The sequence below is a fragment of the Syzygium oleosum genome, unplaced genomic scaffold, assembly GCF_021117445.2.
Source record: "Syzygium oleosum isolate NSW1041296 unplaced genomic scaffold, Sole_v2.1 Sole_v2.08, whole genome shotgun sequence".
NCBI lineage: Eukaryota > Viridiplantae > Streptophyta > Magnoliopsida > Myrtales > Myrtaceae > Syzygium > Syzygium oleosum.
The window spans coordinates 339,907-358,706 of NW_026607492.1; the positions used below are offsets into that span (position 1 = coordinate 339,907).

The 18,800-nt window shown below is 43.3% G+C and overlaps 4 protein-coding genes across 9 annotated transcripts; 2 read left to right on the top strand and 2 right to left on the bottom strand.

Moving 5' to 3' along the window:
• Positions 1–49: 49 nt before the first annotated feature.
• LOC115672632 (uncharacterized) lies at positions 50–6,250 on the top strand. Of its 3 annotated transcripts, none has more exons than XM_056313810.1 (14): positions 50–312; positions 1,520–1,631; positions 2,619–2,731; positions 3,134–3,256; positions 3,347–3,552; positions 3,873–3,948; positions 4,427–4,513; positions 4,633–4,713; positions 4,819–4,851; positions 5,063–5,116; positions 5,203–5,244; positions 5,328–5,406; positions 5,490–5,560; positions 5,681–5,909. In XM_056313810.1, exons 1-14 carry the CDS (start codon positions 148–150, stop codon positions 5,735–5,737), a joined length of 1,299 nt encoding a protein of 432 aa, XP_056169785.1. In that variant the 5' UTR covers positions 50–147; the 3' UTR covers positions 5,738–5,909. The 3 variants fall into 3 exon arrangements, with proteins under 3 accessions (XP_056169785.1, XP_030450358.2, XP_030450359.2); XM_030594498.2 differs by having other exon boundaries at positions 53–312; positions 5,768–6,250; XM_030594499.2 differs by lacking the exon at positions 50–312 and adding an exon at positions 1,124–1,397 and having other exon boundaries at positions 5,768–6,250.
• A 568-nt stretch (positions 6,251–6,818) lies between these two features.
• Positions 6,819–9,323, bottom strand: LOC115672633 (uncharacterized). The gene is made up of 4 exons (XM_030594500.2): positions 9,114–9,323; positions 8,903–9,003; positions 8,195–8,446; positions 6,819–7,113 (listed from the first exon to the last, which is right to left on the bottom strand). The coding sequence occupies exons 1-4, from the start codon at positions 9,229–9,231 to the stop codon at positions 6,949–6,951; spliced, it is 636 nt and encodes a 211-aa protein (XP_030450360.1). The 5' UTR covers positions 9,232–9,323; the 3' UTR covers positions 6,819–6,948.
• Positions 9,324–9,900: 577 nt separating this feature from the next.
• Positions 9,901–14,568, bottom strand: LOC115672858 (uncharacterized). 3 transcript variants are annotated; one of them, XM_030594829.2, is made up of 6 exons: positions 14,359–14,568; positions 13,731–13,982; positions 12,540–12,683; positions 11,519–12,244; positions 10,392–10,536; positions 10,136–10,297 (listed from the first exon to the last, which is right to left on the bottom strand). In XM_030594829.2, the coding sequence occupies exons 1-6, from the start codon at positions 14,467–14,469 to the stop codon at positions 10,281–10,283; spliced, it is 1,395 nt and encodes a 464-aa protein (XP_030450689.2). In that variant the 5' UTR covers positions 14,470–14,568; the 3' UTR covers positions 10,136–10,280. The 3 variants fall into 3 exon arrangements, with proteins under 3 accessions (XP_030450687.2, XP_030450689.2, XP_030450686.2); XM_030594827.2 differs by lacking the exon at positions 10,392–10,536 and having other exon boundaries at positions 9,901–10,297; XM_030594826.2 differs by having other exon boundaries at positions 10,294–10,536.
• A 1,480-nt stretch (positions 14,569–16,048) lies between these two features.
• On the top strand, positions 16,049–18,179 carry LOC115672619 (pentatricopeptide repeat-containing protein At2g17033). Of its 2 annotated transcripts, none has more exons than XM_030594475.2 (2): positions 16,049–16,373; positions 16,621–18,179. In XM_030594475.2, the coding sequence occupies exons 1-2, from the start codon at positions 16,134–16,136 to the stop codon at positions 17,821–17,823; spliced, it is 1,443 nt and encodes a 480-aa protein (XP_030450335.2). In that variant the 5' UTR covers positions 16,049–16,133; the 3' UTR covers positions 17,824–18,179. The 2 variants fall into 2 exon arrangements, with proteins under 2 accessions (XP_030450335.2, XP_056170177.1); XM_056314202.1 differs by lacking the exon at positions 16,049–16,373 and adding an exon at positions 16,393–16,516.
• The last annotated feature ends 621 nt before the right edge of the window (positions 18,180–18,800 follow it).

Sequence of the window (18,800 nt, forward strand, 5' to 3'; positions counted from 1 at the left end):
CTCTTTGGGGGCCTTAGCTATAAAGCAAGGGCGAAGGCAGCGCGGTCCGCGTGCTTCTCTCTCTAGAATCGCTCGCTCCGTACCGAGTAGTGCGCGCAAACGCTCTCGCTCGCCTGTCCCTCTTCCGCCGTGACGCGTGCGGGATCGATGGAGAAGCTGAGAGGGCTAGGGCACCTGTTCGCGACGGTGTTCCTGTACGGGGTGGCCTGCTTCATGGTGGTCCCCGCCATCACCGACGTCACCATGTCCGCCCTCTGCCCCGGCGTCGACGAGTGCTCCCTCGCCATTTACCTCTCCGGCATCCAGCAGGCGGTACGCACGTCTTCCTCTTCCCTCCCTCTCTCACTCTCTCTCTCTTCTCTCTCTCTCTCTCCGCCGCTTTTCGAGCGCTCTCATTTTGTTCGGCAGTAGCCCTTATCCTGACCGCTCGAGCTCTAAAACCGATCTCTCTCTCGCTCTCGCCTTTGCGCACGCGCGCGCACCGGAAAGTCACGCGCCTGTGAAATCTCCGTTCGGCTGGGGCTCAGTCGCGGTTTCGCTCCGTGGAAATTGCGTTTCCTCGAATACGTTCGCGATGAACTCTGCGGTAGTAGGAAGGGAAGAAGAACGAGAAGGAAAGCTCGCTCGAGTCCTTCCATCTTCCGCTGCTTACTTCTTCGTCCGCAACCTTTCTGGACATTCGCTTAATCCATCGAAGAATATCATTAGATTACGACCGGACTCGAAAATTTTAAGTAGTAACTTAAAAGAAGATTCATTTAATTAATCCTCGCTTTAACCCCCGCGTATCGTAACGAACTTTACAACGGCCTTGGGGCTGAACGGGGGGACACGTGGACGAAGGTGAGGGCGGCAAGTTCCTGCCGTGTCTGCACTCGCGCACCTACTGTTCAAACCTACCACGACGAATTCCTCCCGTCCATGCAATTTCCAGATATTACTTTCATCGTCGTCTCCTTCCGTCAGTTTCCCCCGGCCCGCCACCCATGGACCATCGTTCGACCTTATCACGATGGCGCTGCTTGGCCACATCGGATGAAAGTCTCGTGCCAATTTGTGTTTTCTCGAGGTTTTACGCTAGCTGGTTTGTGTCGATAAATCTTAGCTGAGAGGGAGGAAGGGGAGCGCATCATCTTAGACTTCCCATTTTCATGTGGTTGGAATTTACTGTGGTCTACATTAGTTCTAGAGTAATTTGGTCATCATCTCCTGATAAACGATGTTGATTCACCACTTAAGAGGGCGTAACCACAAACAAGGAAGGAAAACGGAGGGCGAGATTTGCCGCTTTTTTCTTGTCCTCGCAAATCTTATCGGGTCTCGACGGGCGGGACGAAGGATCCGGTCACGGTGCGATGTCACTCTTGCGTCGATATGACTGCCATCAGTTGAGCTAGGTGAGTGCGGGGGCAGGTTTGAAATACTGGAGCGAATATGCTGTAACACGCACACCAGCAAGAGACTTTAAAAAATCAGATCGAAATCAATTAAAGAAGAATGCATGTGTTGTTTGGTGCAGATCATAGGATTTGGGACGGTGATTCTGACGCCGTTGATCGGGAACCTGTCGGACGAGTATGGAAGGAAAGCTCTGCTCACCATACCCATGACAGCCTACATCATCCCATTGGGTACGCATGCTTTTAATGCCCCTTCCATTTCTTTCTGCCCTCTTTCTCTTTTTCTTCTTCACGATTCGTGATGGAATGAATGGAATGGTGGGGTACTTTAGTGGACCACAACACATCACGTTTTTGTCCCATAACATCTTTAGCGACATTGTGGGAGCTTCGCGGTGGTCCTATCTGGCCCCCCAACTCATGATGACAACTTTTGATTTAGTGCCCCCATTTCGGTACTCGTTTCACATCGAGCCTGCTTTGCGTATCTGTTAACTTGATATTTTTCCTCTTAATTTGATTTGATGTTGCTGTCCTGTCATGTTTGCTTAAATAATTTTTTTATTAAAAAGAAAAGTCTTCCCCTCTTTTGTTACGTTATACGTGGATTCCGTCTGACCCTTAATTTATTCTTGCGATTTAATTCCGGAGCTAGCTTTCACTTCCTCTAATGGATCACCTAATACGGCCACTAAGATGGTGGTGCGCCTTATTCTTGTATTCGCTCATTAACACCGCATAAGTTTAACTAAAGTCCAATGGTCCTCTCCCTGATTTTGCAAAGCTAATAGATCAGAATTGAATCATCAGACTCCTAGGATCTTCTGAACAAAAAAAGGGGAAGAACACGTTATTGACCTTATGATCCATTTGTTCGGAAGAAAACTTTTTTCGTGAAATTGCTTTCCAACTTTTCAATATTTGAATAACGAAAATCCAATCGATCTACGAAAACATTTTTCATGTATGGAAAAAAACAAGCTTAGATCGGGAAAAATAATTTTCCTTTTTGACAAGAAAGAAATCTTTTGCTCTAAACCCCCGACCAAAAAAAAACTCATGAAAGATATTTTTCTTTATTATGAAGTTTTCAGTGAAATAAACGTAATCTTAATTAATACTTCTCTTACGCGAGCAATTGTAACAGTAAACATAAAAAGAAAGCACATGAATTTGTTGTCGGGACTCTCTAATGGAGAAATCTCTTGTTTTTTGCAGTGATAATGGCATACAGCAGGGAGACCAAATTCTTCTATGCGTACTTCGTCCTCAGGACTCTCGCAGCCATGGTTGGCGAAGGCACCATCAGCTGCCTTGCCCTTGCATATGTGGTAACTCTCACATCCTATACTGCCCCTAATATCTGTTGTTGGAATGCCTACCACATCTAAATACTTTTTGTAGGAGTAAACGTATGTGAGCAACCTCTGAAAAACCATTGTACGTAAAAAATTCTACGTAACCTCAAAGGTGCAAGAGCAGTAGGATCGGTATTGACATTTAAGGTGCATGTCTTACGCGAGTGAAAAAATCACGTTACCATTTTTAAAACTTCAGAAATGTCACGGAAGGCACTGGCTCGACGATTACTTGCCATGCAATCAGAACACATAATAAAACACTACGATGGAGACCCAGAACAACACTAACAACAATTGAAATTTGTGTCTGCTGCCTTTCGGTATATATGGTTATTATGCCTGAGTGATTGCTTGCTTGTTTATGATCATCAGGCAGACAACGTTCCGGGGACGGAGCGGGTATCGGCGTTTGGTATTCTTTCTGGTGTGTTCTCAGCCGCATTTGTTTTTGGAACCTTGGCCGCTCGTTTCATCTCGACTGCTTTGACATTCCAGGTTCTGTCTTTTCCATGTCTTTCTGTTTCTCGTGTGATTCTTCCCATTTAAGTCCTTATACTGTCCACTAAAGGGGGATGCTATTAACAGGTTGCCGCAGTTGTATCCATGGTCGCGGTCGTCTACATGAGGATCTTTCTCAAGGACAGCATACCGGTAGCAGACGAATCGACACGGCCAATCTTAAAGGGATCGGAAACTGATAATGACCAAAATGATAGCGACTCCATGAAGAAGATACACATATTCAAGAAGATTCCTTCGATTGGAGATCTCATTTGCCTGTTGAGGAGCAGGTAAAGTTTTCTGTCTTGTTTCGCATGACTGGACTCGCGGTTAAGAGCAGATACATTTGATGGAACCTCAGTGTGCTAATTATAGTTATTTAATACCTAAATCAAACAAATCCATTTGGAAGAGAGATTCTGCACATAAGGATCATAGAAAAGGAATTGAAGATCATTCATTAATAGTTAGCTCTAGTTCAAGCAAACGGAATAGCAAAAATTGGCAAACTTTACAATCATTCTTCTTCTTCTTCTTTTCGTTGTTTCAAAGTTTTACGATCTTTGAAATTGAAGCTGCTACAGTCAACTTGTACAATTTTATTTCTCAGCAAGATATTTGCACAAGCTGCAGTGGTTGCATTCTTCAACAATCTTGCAGAGGGAGGACTGCAAGCTTCCTTATTGGTGGGTTTCCTACTCAAAATGTGTCGAGTAACTAGAATGTAGCTCGCAGACTTAGAATTCTGGCATTAACTTGACGTTTTACCTCAATTGAGATCTGGACTGCAGCCCATTAGAGCGCACGTGAAAGATAAAATCAACATTTTTACATGATGATGAGGGTGAAGATGGTCATCAATAAGTAGAACAAGTTCTCTAGATAGATTGTACCTGCGTTAGCATCTACCTGCTCACAAATCGAATTATTCTACTCCACTCCTGTCATATCCTTGCACAGCCGCTGATAAAACTCGGAAGACGAGTGTTTAGAATAAGCAGAACAGGTTAGTCGAAAATCACATGTCGGTATCACTGAGAGCATCTTCTAGAACCTCTCTGGTCCCTATCCTATCATTTTTAAGTTTTAGCAGGCAATTTTCTGAACCTTGTCTCTGAGTCCCTCTTGAGACTTTGATTAACACAAGGCACCAAATCCATGCAGTATTACCTGAAGGCTCGTTTTCATTTCAATAAGACTCAGTTCGCTGATCTTATGCTCATCGTCGGAGTTGCGGGAACACTTTCTCAGGTATGCCTGCAATCTGTTTCCATCTCTTCTCTTACCACTATGTGCTGTTGATTCGGTTTTTAATATCGCAGTATCATGGAACTAGTGAGTCTATAACACAACATCTCTGACTTCTACAGCTGCTGTTTATGCCGCTGTTGGCACCAGTATTAGGTGAAGAGAGGTTGCTGTCTATAGGGCTGTTTGTGGGTTTTTCAAATGTATGAAACTCATTCCTGCTGTACTATCTGATTACAAAGGATCTACTGTTGCAGCTTCTAAGAAATGTAGCTGAAATGTTGACAAAAAGATTCTTTATCTTGCAGATGTTTCTCTACAGCATATCCTGGGCAGCTTGGGTAATACATCTCTTACTCAGTTGAACTAGATTTACAAATGTTTATGCTACTCTACAGACGAGACGTGGTTATATACTGCAAACTCCATGATTTTCTTGCATTAACTCGCATGTGTTTCCATTAGCGAGCAAGTAGAATCTTCAACTTCTCAAATACCATTTCTACCGTTCCGTGGACTCTGGCTAACGGGTCGGGTTAACCAAACATGCAGGTTCCTTATGCAACCACCGTGTTCACACTCTTCGTCGTCTTCGTCTCTCCATGCGTGAGTTTGTGCTTTTATCACTGGAAAGCGCTATCAGCTAATTCAGTTATCATCATTTGTTTGATACGAGCTTTTCGCACCTTCAGATACGCAGCATCGCATCGAAACAAGTTGGCCCTTTAGAACAGGTTATTTCACCAGCGCCACCCGCTAGTTCTGAATAAAATACATCTTTCCCGCACCAAGTGCTAAAGGATTATCTTCATCGCAGGGCAAGGCTCAGGGATGCCTCTCGGGGATAACTTCTTTCGCCAACATTGTTTCGCCACTGATATTCAGTCCTCTGACAGGTAAAGTTCTGCTTTTCTTTCTTTTTTTTTGGGGTCATGCTAATGTAGGATTTGAATAAACTGTCGTTCCCATTTCCTTCCAGCACTATTTCTATCGGAAGCAGCGCCTTTTCCGTACCCTGGTTTCAGTCTAATGTGCATTGGACTAGCCCAGGTAAGAGCCTTTTTTTTATTATTTTTGGCAAGCTTTGGTATGAACTTCATCACCATCACCTGAGTCATCTCAGAAATCGCAAGGCAATGCGGTAGTGATTATATATTACTCTGTGATCAGTGCATCCTGATGTTGAAAAGTGAAGATGATTTTTATTCAGTGACCAGCAGCAAATAGCAGACTTGTTTTAATCTTTTGTTTGGGCAGATGATTGCCTTCGTCCAGAGTCTCATGATGAGGGCTGTTCCACCGAGTACAATTAGGGAAGTCTTTAGCGAAGATGCGTGACTCGTGGGAGCGACATGAAAAGTACCTTGTGCGGAAGGAAGTGCTGGGCAAGAAGAGAAAAGACATGAGAAAGGACAATTGATTAACGAGTTAAATTCAGTTTCTAAGTGGCCGATAATGGTCGCTCCGCCGAATCCGTAAATTGTAAAGTTCATAGTTTGAAGATTGGCAATAGACATATATGGCACAAGGAGAAAGTTGCGTGATTCCATAAATTATTTGAGAGAACATGCAGCTTCTATTTTATATGCATGCGGTCGCCTGGTAGTAGGCTTGTAGCTTCTGCAAAAGAAAAGGTACAGGGAGACGTACTCCATAAGGACAAAAAGTTGTATCAGTAATACCGTAACAGCACTTTGTCCTTCGGAACAAAACTTATCGACAAACGTTTCATCAGCTGAATTTTCTGTGTTATCTCCATTGACATTACTTCTATAGTATCAACAGCCGCACGTATCAGGTCTATTGCTCCGTTCATTTTAGAAGTCCCTTCTTCATCCCATTTCCCCACCTCGATATGTTTTCATCGTAAATTTGGGTGAGACACTAGGGGTGTGTTTTCAGGTGTCTCTCGACTTAAATTTTCCACATTCGGAATAAGATTCTTATTAAACAATAGTTTGACGTGAATACATTGGTTATTAATCACCTCAAATCGTTAAGAAAATCAAAATGTCTACACGGCCAAGGAAAATGGCTTAGTGGAGGGAGGGCAGGGGGCGGATCCTGGGAAACACACTCAAACCTCTGTGAGTGCAAAAGTCCACCGAGCAACAACAAAGATAAAAAAAAATGTCTATATTTAAAGTAAGTTGACTTTTTGTTTTATAGTTCTCAAAAGATTAAAATTTTTGTTTACTAAAAGCAAGAAACATACCGGCGTTTGTGTAAATCTTTGGCGAAAAAGCACCTTCCAGTCCATATCTATCCAGAATGGAGAAGATAACAATAACATCATGCAGGTTCTAGCTTTCCTCAGAAGATATAATCGTATAAATATCTACTGAATATTCACAAGAAATTAGACATGACAGCAATTTGGATTTTGCTGTATGTGTACTGTAGACTATACAGCTGTTCAAAGCACAAAACTTGCGTCATCAAGGAGAGAATAAGTCATCTTCGGCATCACCACTGTCAAGAAAGTTGAAATTTACATCCAGGTTTGGGCCACTGTAGTTGAAACTGGAGTTCACATAGCAGTTCATCTCGTGAAACAAGTTAAGATTATCCACAAGCTTGTGATATGCATTGCATCCACAACACTGCAAGGACAAAAGAGATTTCATCAGCATTGCAGTCCTCACTGGTGACATAACTTTATATTGCATTGACAATTGCATAAAGCTGAAAGTAATTTGGCCCTTTGCAATGTGCTACTGCAGCAGCATACAATACAAAAATGGGTAAAAATTAATTGATAACATACTCGCTCAAAGGGTGACTTTCTTGCCTACTTCGTAGCCCATACCTACCTCCCATAAATCGAAGATCATAAATCCACATATCTCCAACTAATGAGAAACCAACTGTTAACCGAGAGACCTTATTTGCACCTTCGCATTTTGCCAACAAATTAATTGATTTGGGAAAAAAAACCTTGCTGCAGCAACTTAAAATCAAAGCCATTCATCAAGAGGCAGCTAGGAATGTTGTCAAGTGTATGACGAACACAAATGATTTCAATTACAAAGCGTGACAGGGAAGGTCGATCTTGTTTCACAAATTAAGAAGTAAGTCAAGTGTATGACGAACACAAATGATTTCAATTACAAAGCGTGACAGGGAAGGTCGATCTTGTTTCACAAATTAAGAAGTGAGTAATGACTATAATTACAAGGGATGGGCACAAATCTGGGAATAGGTGAAGCTCAGGGAACCTAATAAATAATGTGTGCTTATGCTGGGTTCAGAGACCATCTAAATCCTAATTAACTATGTCCATCCATATAAACAACTAGACCAAGCAACAACTAGACCTGTCTTTTCTACATTTTTTGAGTAATTGTGAAGATCTCTCATTGCTCAAGACTGGGACCATAAGAATCAGGACATTACCGATTACTACCTGCAAGGCTCCCTGCACGATCAATGTCTAAGCTCAGCCTCAAAGTACACTTCTCACTTCTCTCAATATATATATCAAGCTGGATCATTCTAACCAACTAAGCAAGATGATGGACTTCGCAAAACCTTTCTGTTTACAGGTTAAACTACAACTGACTTGGATCTTAATACACTAATAAGTTACTTTACAAACTTCCTGTAAAAGCTACCAGTTCAGCTAGCTTTTTGGGCAGGAAACTTTCAGCTATCAGATCATGTACGATGCAATTAGCCAATTACCTGTACGAAGACTGTCCCATCTGTATATGCATGAGGATTGATTGCCCGGGTTGTCCGTTGCCTACAGATGTTACATGTGAATGCAACAAGCATCCTTCTCCGAGGAGACTTAGTGAACAGAGAAAATGGGAAGGCGGAGGTGTCCTCCGAGCTCGATTCCGTCTCTGCAGGAACAGGGGGACCTTCCATTCCCGAACCAGTTGTCCATCCTCTCCCCACCGCTGCATTCAGTACCAACCCCATCGCTGTTTCCTAAGAATACACAAGCAAGGTATGGAAAGCAAGAAGCAGCACATAAGCGCCAAAACTCACACAGCTCCATTTGGCAAGTGAAGATGAAAAAAAACTCGAGAATCATTCTATAAAAAAGTTCTGCTTCTGAACCTTCTTCAAATATATAAATCCAAAATAGAACTTGCAGAACACTATCCAGGATGTAGGCTAACAAAACATCATGTCCGCAATCCGATCTCTTTGACACCTTTCACAAGTTTCATCTCGCTATATACTAAAATCCCTAGCATCAAATTCTCAAAACAGAAACAGCACTTGCAGATACACGCCTTATTCACGAAACGACGGAAATCATAATTAAACACTGAAAAAGGTCGCGGTACAAGAAAAGCAACGAAACAACCCGCAGAACAAGCTCTCTGATCACGTAATCCGATACTAGGGAAGAAATCAGCCACGGAGGGATCGGAATACCTTGGAGAGAGGTGAAATCGAGAGGCTGCGATCCTTCCTGACCGGAGCTATGCTCGAATCCCTCGACTCCGATCCAACATCGGCTTCGTTCTTCTCGTTATCTAACCACAAGAACACGCAAAACCATGACTCGATGACTGAACCTAAAGCACGACGAAATCGGCGGGATCGAACGCGAGGTCGAGCTTTCTCGGAATCGATCGGAACTTACGGGAGGAGGCGAGCGGGAGGGAGAGAGGCCTGGAGAAGGAGCTTCTCTTGGGAGAGAAGATGGCGAAGAGGGGAGATGAGGAGGATGCGACGACCTTCGATCCCGTCAAGATTTCCATCAGAGCGATCGGCGACGACAGTCCAGAGGAGGTTCTGGAGCTCTTCTAATCGGAGGTTTTATAGGTGGCGCGGTCTCTGTTCTGCGCCGTAGCGGGCAGAAGATTTTTTTTTGCGCTCGAAAATGCTCGGCCCGTTTTCTTATTTTTGCGGCCGTTTTTTTATTATTTATGCTTCATAAATATCTTTAATTACTTTTGTCATAATTCTATTGTATTATTGGCAAAAATAAAAATTAAATAGAAAATTTGCCCCGGAGGCGCATTAGGGATAACAGTATTAAAAGTCTTAAAATGTATCAAATTGGCCTCATCAAGTACTTCAACAGAAGACACTTTTTGAAAGATTCAAAATATTGATTGCATTTTTTAAACGAGTTTTAAAATTTGATTACGCCTTTTAAAAATTTTAGAACTTGATTGAATTTTCGTGGCAAATTTTATAACTTTCGGTGCACTTATCTCAGCACTTAGAATGGTTATCTTTAGTTTGACCGCGCTTAGAGTTTCTACGTTAAGGTGAAAGTGCATGTCGGACATGGGATGGTCATTTGAAATATGAGCACAGAAACTGGCCTGTGATAGTTACAATTGCACTGCATGAAGAACAAATTATATGAATGTAAATATCCATGAAAAGGAGGAGGAGGAGAAAAATACACAGAAAGAATATAAACAAAGCATGAACAAATTATGTGGATGAACATATCCATGAAGAGAAGGAGAAGACAGCCAGAGAAGAAAAAGAAGGGAAAAGAGAGAAGATGGGGAAGCTAAACGTTTTTGCCCTACATTATGTACAGTTGCTTAGTCGTCTTCTAAACACCATCGCATCGATCAGCTAAAGGAATGGACCAGAAGAATCACCGCCACCATCCGAAGAACCGTCATCGTTAGCACTCAGTGTGAAAAAGAGTTCCACGAGTTCCTGCCCAGCAGCCGAGTTAGACGAAGTCTCTCCACCACGCTCCGACGCGTTTGCTGGCCAGCTTTGCAGGGAATACAGCTGCGACAAGAGGTCCCGAGGGGGCAATATTCTGTACATCCACCCCCTAGCCTTCGGTTTTAGCTGGAAATGGGAAGGGTAAAATCACAATCATCATAATTGCCAGAAAAACTACTGCTACCACCACTGTTATCGCCATCGCTGTCATCGTCGTCACCTTTACTATCCTCATCGCTAGAATCTCCACTGCCCTCCTCTTCGCTGTCGTCATCTTCGTCGTCGTAAAAATCATCATCATAAGAATAATCATCATCCTCATCATCCACGTCATCAGATAACCATGGGATGCGGTCAGGGGGGACCTTCCTCCAAACAAGTTACAGCAGAGAAATTAGTTCCTCTGCTGTCATTTGGTCTATCACGGGTTATTATCATAAGCCCTATGGCAGAACTAATAGCACGAGCAGAATGCCAAAACTTGGTTGAGAATAGGCGTTTCTCGCCCTTCCCATAGGGTGAAACTAGCATTCAGTTTCACCCATCTTATGCAGGTCCAGGGCAACTAAAGCATCCAGAAATGAAAAAGAAAATTGATAGCACTTAATGAACAATGGAAAAGGAGAGCTCAGTAGAAAGTTGTGCAGGTGTGGTATTTTAAGGTACAAAGCCGTATAAGAATTGCTATTGAATCTCGATATACCTAAACCTCCTTTTTACAACTAGAAAGAAAAACGCCACCCGACATTTTCAAGCTAATATCTACATATCGTTGAATATAATTTGATACAGAAACCAGATGCCGTCAACAGCACATTCTAATAACTTTTAAAAAGCTAGACAACTGCTGAATGAACACAGCCTAAGCAGACCAAAATGTACTACTTCGAAGGTGAAGATCACTAAAGAACAACCGCCCACATTCTTAAAAAGCAAGCAAGCTGATTATGCATGTAGATCAAGAGAAACCTTCCCAGCCTGCGTCAAAGAGGGAATACTGAAATACACCATTTACTTATCATCTCTCACCTCTCTCACGAGGCATAAATTAAATTCTTGAGACCAAAATTTTCTAATAAAATGATGCATCACATAAAGCTGATATTGTAGTTTCATGAAATCCTCCTGACGATTGAACGAAAAACCCACTTATTATGAGATGTAGAGAAGCAGTGGCTCAAAGAACAAAAATTTAAAAAGATGAGAAGAGAGAGAATTTTGTATTCAAGTTAACAAGAGATATAAATGTCAAGATCAACGTACTTGATGGAAATGACACAAGAAGCAAGAGAAGATGCACAAACTTAATTTTCTCTTTAACTAGCAGTGGACAATGATGTAGCATACCTGTTCAACGTTCGCTGGTAGAGTAGCTCTTTCAATAGCCCTTGGAGTCCAGATTTTGATGTCATTTTCTATTCCACTACTAACCAGAGCTGGGATATGAGGATGAGGCTTGATACAGTTTACAACATGTTTATCAGCTGCCATAACACGGATAAGCTGTCCTCCTCTTGTCTTCCAAATGAATATGCGGCCACAGTCAGACCCGCTCACCACATATTCACATTTAGGCCCAAAAAAGCCAACGCCCTTCACCGTCTCACAGTTCCTGTGCCCTTTGTAGACTTGAGGGGTAACATTCCCTTCAGCATTCACAGCTGCGGGAGATGCCACTTCACTGGAATTACTGTCCACGGACTTGGTAGAGGCAGAGAGAAGATCAGGACCCAGTCCCATCTCCTGGGTGAAGAGATAGATGAATTCATCATTGTAAGAGACGAGAAGTTCACTCTGATCAGAGAAGGCTAAGCCCGTTATTCCCACATGTGCATCACCAATCAGATGAGAAGGGGAAAAGTAGTTAGCAGATCGACCAAAAGTATGTGCTCGATTCCACTTGTAATTGCGAATATCATATACCCGAGCGTACTCATCCGACCCACCAATCGCAAATACATTCGGGTTCCTTGGATCGATTGCAATTGCATTCAAATGAACAACTTCCACATGAGTCCCATATACTTCTTGGCAAGTGAAAAGTTCTGTGGCAGTTTTACTCCTGAGATCAAGCTGAAACAAAATGGCACTGTTATGTGAGCATAGAACAATCAACTTCTGCGAGCAATGAAATCCAATATTGCATTTAAGCCTCCCTCAAAGACTTCACAGCACAGAACAAATTACCAATTTCACTTGCAAATTCACTAGATGGTGAAGGGGGAAGACGCCTGCTTCTAGGGCTTAAAGTTAGCAAAGTGAAACTCATCAAAAGGACCTCACGCAGTCATTAAGGTCTTGCCACGCAGATAGCACAATTAATACAAGAGATGGGTATTGCAGTATAATCTTGATAAAGAAAACTCACACGTTGAACTAATCCATCTTCAGCGCATGTGTAAACTATATGCGGACTTCCAGGCTCTATAGCCAACTTATGAGCCCTTCCCTGATGTTTGGCTAACAACACTGTCTCAATTTGTCCCCCCTCCAGAATCTGAGCATGCCTTGCCTGAAATAAAGCAATTTCCTCATCAACAGCTCAGTCATCAAATTACAAATGCCAAACTCCGGTACTCCAAGGCTTCGTCCCTACCAAGGTAGTAACTCAAATATCTGATTGAATTGAAAAACACAATTAACGTAATAAACACAATTCAGATTCGAGACAAGAAAACATAGTCGAGTGCATCAAACATTGATATATCCTTTTGTCATTGCATTGTAGCCCGGACCTGGCCCAGATGCCAAAAAGGAGGAGGGGCGGGAGCACACAGTCACTAAAAACCACCTCGGAATCCAGAAAAAGAAGCATGCCACTCGCTTGTAGATGCGGGATTATTCTTATCAAGTCAAAAGGAAGGGAACAAAAAGATACAGCTTCATAATGGATCAGATAAGACATTGTATGGTGATAAACACAAAATTTTGAGATAAGATCCACCTTGTCAGGTGTAGCATTAGAAGTGACTGCAAGCCAATGGGTAGGAGTCAAAATTAGAGGATGAAAGCTATTCTAGTTCATGTCACGGAAAACCATCCACTCACCACATACAAAACTTAGCCATTTTTGGCTTCTATAGCCATTTTCAAACTTTGCATTCAAAGTTAGGGTTTGGTCAGTAAAATACTCATAGTAACACAAATTATTTATGCATGTATGTAATTTCAAAAACTTCAGTGTTCTGTATGATACATAAGCATACAAAAAAACACGTACTCTTTTGGAAAAAAACTATTTCTATCAAAAACATATATCGTATTATACTCGCTCTAAAATAATTCAATCTTAACTCAGTTGAAATCTATTCTAAGTTATACAACATATAAAAAAAACATGTTAGTTTTCACATGAATGTCAATAAAATTGATGATGTTACATAAACTTTCAAAAGCAATTGATAGAACTAGACCTTTATCGGCCCTCCACTTGGATCGAACTGGGTAGCCTACTGACTTAACAAAGCATAATCCTAAACCTAAAGCTCCAGTAACTTTCAGGGATAAAAGTAGCGATACCACTGCACTTTAGTTAGCACTTTGATTCGGATATAAATACCTGTCCATCAGCTGCACAAGTAACAATGCTCTTATCATCGGTGTACGGCATGATCTCGGCTTGGAAGACATTGCTTTGATGACCCGAATGGAACGACAGCTTGACCTTCCCGGTTTGCCAATCCCAGAGCTTTACGTGCCGGTCATCCGAGCCTGATATTACCATGTCACCATCGAAGTTGAAACTGACGGTGTTGACACATCCCCTATGCCCCTCCAGCTTATTATAGATATCGAGCCTCAACACAAGATCCTAAAAAAGCAGATAACAACTCATATGAGCGAAATTGCGCCGGTCTACAGAACTACATTGAAGTAATGAAACTCCTAGCCTGATCAACTAAATCGAACAGCTGCTTCCTCCAGCCAACCAATCAACCGCATCCCAGAGATTTTAAAAAAGAAGAACACAAACACACACGCAATCAATGTCAGCCAATCTACGGCGGCGGCCGGCCCCGGCATACTCATGAATCACTTCATGACCTCGGAATCGCACAATGCACCGACCAATTCACCCTCGCCACGGGCAAAACGCGCTTCACGCGCCTAGAAACGTATCGTCGGAGGAGGAACAAGCGAAATCGGCACGGGCGGGCGAAACGACAAAAGAAAGGGCAAAAGGAAACCTCGGAAGCGGCGAGCCGGCGAGCGAAGCTCCGAGCGGAGAGGCCGCCGACCTCCCGCCGCCAGATATCAACGACCGCCTGATCGAGGCTGGTTCTCGGCCGCTTCTTCATCCCCGCCGGACGACCGATCAACCAATGGCAGCGTGATCACCCGATCTGAGTCGAACAAGTAAAGAAGAACACGAAGAAGAGAGAGAGAGAGAGTCGGTACTCGAGGCGAGCCGCTTGCGCGAACGATTTTGCATTTAAAGGCTTATGTTACGTTTTCTTTCGCCTTAATTTATTTTTTTTTTGGGGGGGTTGCGGGGGAGAGCTCTTATCAATTGACGTTGTCGGTCGAATGATAAATAATTCGATTAATATTACGAAAAATCTCAAACTGATATATTTACGATAAATTTACTTGAAATTAATTTTTCGATCACCAAAAATCCAAACTGGTTTATCTTCCATTAGTTTTCGTTAAATTATACCGTCAAATTTCTTAGTTAGATGGCGCGTGTTAGTTGACAGGTGTACCAGTTTAGGGTTTTATCTTCATTTATCGCGGGTGTAATCATTTGTTGTTTTTCATGGTAATAATTTAATCTTTTTGCCTAGTCAAGTTCTGATACAATGTGAGATTTTTTTGGAACCAATGTAATTATTTTAAAAGTTCAAGCTTTTAGATAAAGTTATACTTTAATATTTAATTATTCTCACAATGCATGCTGTGACTATAGAGAAATATTTGCACATTCATTTCATACTTGTTGTAATGATGTGACCTAAACAAGAAAAAAAAACTCAATTATATGAAAAGCGTGACGATAGTTTTGATTTTCAAGTGCTTATCGATGAAAAAATGCCATGAAATTGTGTCCCCAGCATGTCATGCTATCAAGATGCCATCCAACTGTCATTAGATGAGTACAAGTGCAATTAACGAGAATCGACGAAATTTTCCCCAAACGCATTAAATTTCGAACAAACTTATTTTGAAAATACATGGCAACTAGATATTAGCTCCGATGAAAATCCTAACCACGACTAAATCATGAACCCATCAAATAAGTGAGAACATCTTTCAGGAAATCACATCACTACTTTAATAAAATTAGTTCCCACGGCTGCTATAGTAAAATCGAAGTTGTAAGCTTTGTTACGTGATCGAGTTTTGTGCCAAACCTTTTCAGCTTCTATCTGTTTGAAATGTTTGCAATATTTCTTGCCAGACTGTAGCAGGCTCTATTGTCCAAACCCAATCATGAAAAGTGTCTATGTTACCCTTAACCTTAGTCATACGATGCGAGCATAGATTTAAATAAGAAGGAAGAGTCGAAGAAGTTCGGAAGGAGAGTAAACTTTTCAAAAATCTTAATAGGTCCTCTCATACGTTCTTCTAAACCTTTCTCGTTTGAATCTGGTGATATTTTGGTAGATCAATAATATTCTAAAAGCAATTATAAGCCTAGAAAGACTTTAACATATAGAATGATATTCAAATATTAATGGACAGTCCCATTAAATCGATAGAAACGGCATGTTGTCTCGAGTATCCATTAGTCATTAACATAATAGATATAGTCGAACATTAGTCATTATATTGACCCCTCCATAATGTCAAAGTTCTGTTTTATGTGACAAAAAAAAAAAGTTTAAATTTTTTTTTCCCAATTTCTGGATAAAAAGAATATAAATTGTATATCAACGAGTTGAACGGTGGCTCAATTTAACGGCAGGCGGGACCGAGCCGCACGCGCTTCTTGCCGACGGTGGCTCATCCAAGAAAAACCATGGGGAGCCTCCAGCTGTGCCCGCCGCTCCCGCCGAGCCTCCTCCGCCGTCGCCAACCGGTGTGCGCACTGAGCAAGCACGGCCAGCGGTTGCTCCGCAGCCTCTCCGCCGCCGCCGGGGATGCCGCGGCGGCGGACAGGCTGATGAGGAAGTTCGTCGCGAGCTCGCCCAAGTCCGCCGCGCTCGACGCTCTCTCCCACCTCCTCCCTCATCCCCACCTCTCCTCCCTCGCTCTCCCCGTAAGCTCTCTCTCTCTCTCTCTCGTCGTCTTCGAAGGAACGATCCAATGGCGAAATCGCTGCGCGTCGTGACCTCAGTCGCTCTTCCCATTTCATGCTGCGGAAATGGCGACAAACAAGAGGATCGATTGGTCGCGCTAGATGTATTCTAACTTTCTGCTCTCTCTCTATCTCTCTCTCTCTCTCTCTCTCTCTCTCTCTCTCTCTCTCTATGTGGATCAATCACGAGCTTCTGGGTTTTGTGCAGCTCTATGCGAAGATTCGCGAAGCGCCGTGGTTCAGGTGGAACGCCAAGCTAGCGGCGGACCTCATCGCCTCGCTCAAGAAGCAAGGACTGACCGCCGAATCGGAAAGCCTCGCCGCCGAAGCGATCGCGAGGCTCGGGCCGAGAGACAGAGACGTCGCGCTTCTGTACTGCAATCTGATCGATTCCCTTTCCGAATTGAAATCCGAGAGCGGATTCGATGCTTACGTCTCTCGTCTGAAGCAGATCGTGGACGGTTCGTCGTCGGCTTACGTAAGACGCAGAGGCTACGGGTCGATGATCAAGGGTTTGAGCGAGATGGGGCGGCCGCGGGAGGCGGAGAGCTTGATGGATGAGATGAGATCGAGAGGGATCGAACTGTCTTATTTTGAGGTTAAAGCAGTGGCGTATGGATATGGCAAGCTCGGGTTGTTCGATGATATGAGCAGGAACATAGACAAGATGGACGCGCAGGGATTCAAGATCGACACGGTCTGCGCCAACATGGTGCTCTCGTCCTACGGGAACAGCGGCGATCTCTCCAAAATGCTGCCGTGGCTTGGCAGGATGAAGGCGGCGGAGATTCCCTTCTCGATCAGGACTTACAACACGGTCTCGAACTCTTGTCCGACGATCATGTCGCTGCTGCGAGATCCGTCTAGTTTCCCGCTCTCGATCGAGGAGCTGGACGGGGTCCTGGACGGCGAAGAAGAAGGCGTGCTGGTTAAGGAACTGGTCGACTCGCCGGTTCTGAGCGAGGCGATGGAGTGGGGACCTTCGGAGGCGAAGTTGGATCTCCACGGAATGCACCTGGGCTCTGCTTATCTGATCATGTTGCAGTGGGTGGAAGAGATGCGGTGCAGGCTCGGCGGTGGAGAATACGTGATTCCAGCAGAGGTTACAGTGGTTTGTGGGTCAGGGAAACACAGTGCCATCAGAGGGGAATCGCCGGTGAAGCAGATGGTCAAGGCGATGCTCAATCGGCTGCGAAGTCCGATGAGGATCGATCGGAGGAACGTCGGTTGTTTTGTTGCCAAGGGAAGAGTTCTCAAGAATTGGTTATGTACGGATTCAAAAGGAAGCGCTTCTCGCACATCACTGCCAGCGATGGATAGAGACAGCAGGAGAGTGGAATTACAGGGTGTAGAATGTGAAAGAAAGAGTAGCCTCAGGCCATCAGGAACAATTGAGGAAAGTTGTGAATAGCATCCTCAGCATGAAGAAAGGGAAATTATGACAATGGTAAGTTCTCACTTTTGACTTAGCATGTGACATGAATGTGCCTGGTGACCGCACGCCGTCACGATGATAGGTGCGATCGTGTAGTATCATTTTGCTCGCCCTCTCGTATAATTGTTGACTATGAGCTTATGAACACGCGAAGATTTGCAAAGGCATGTCGGGAGGCTATAGAGAGCGAGCGAACTTGCACATCACCAATTATTTTCAGGAGCTCAAGTCATCTGTGAATTCCTTCTAACTACATACTGCCTGTTTCTCATCATTGATGTGGTGGGTAAATGATCTTTAGCACAACAAAACTAAGTAAAATGCGAATGACATACTTGATTGTAACGAGTAGAGAATGATGAGCCAATACCTCCATGCCGAAATTTCGTCGACTTGTGAGAATGTTTCCAGCAGTCTCTGTCAGGAGGTAACTCATGTTCAGTTCGATTGCGGTCCCGTATCTTCAGAGGAATTCAAGTCCGAAACCGGGGTGGTCATATACAGTGGTAACTGACAGTACCGCTTAGGTGGAGAAGATGCTCCTTAATCCTTTAATGCCCTTGAAAGTGCTAGGCCTGAAGTCCATCCACAGCAGTCGTCATCCTTTACAGACCCAATTCTCCAAGATTCTGTTCTTGGTCAGAACAATTTCAGGACTTAAATTCTCTCATTCGAACTAGCGCACACGCCACTTCTGCCGGTACATGAAAGTTCAAAAGAGAGGAGAGGCACAAAATGCTCTTCCGTGGCCCATCATTGCCAAATATGTTCCGGGAGATGCTCCCAATTCGTCTCTTGATATCATGGCCGGTACTCGTGCCTACAGATAGCATATTGCAGGACACTCCAATTAGTGCATACCGTTGCAGCGACATATTCCCCATGATTCTAAGGACATATCAATTAGTGTTTGTGAGATTTTGGTTGAATCACTGTCAATTGTTCTAAAAACT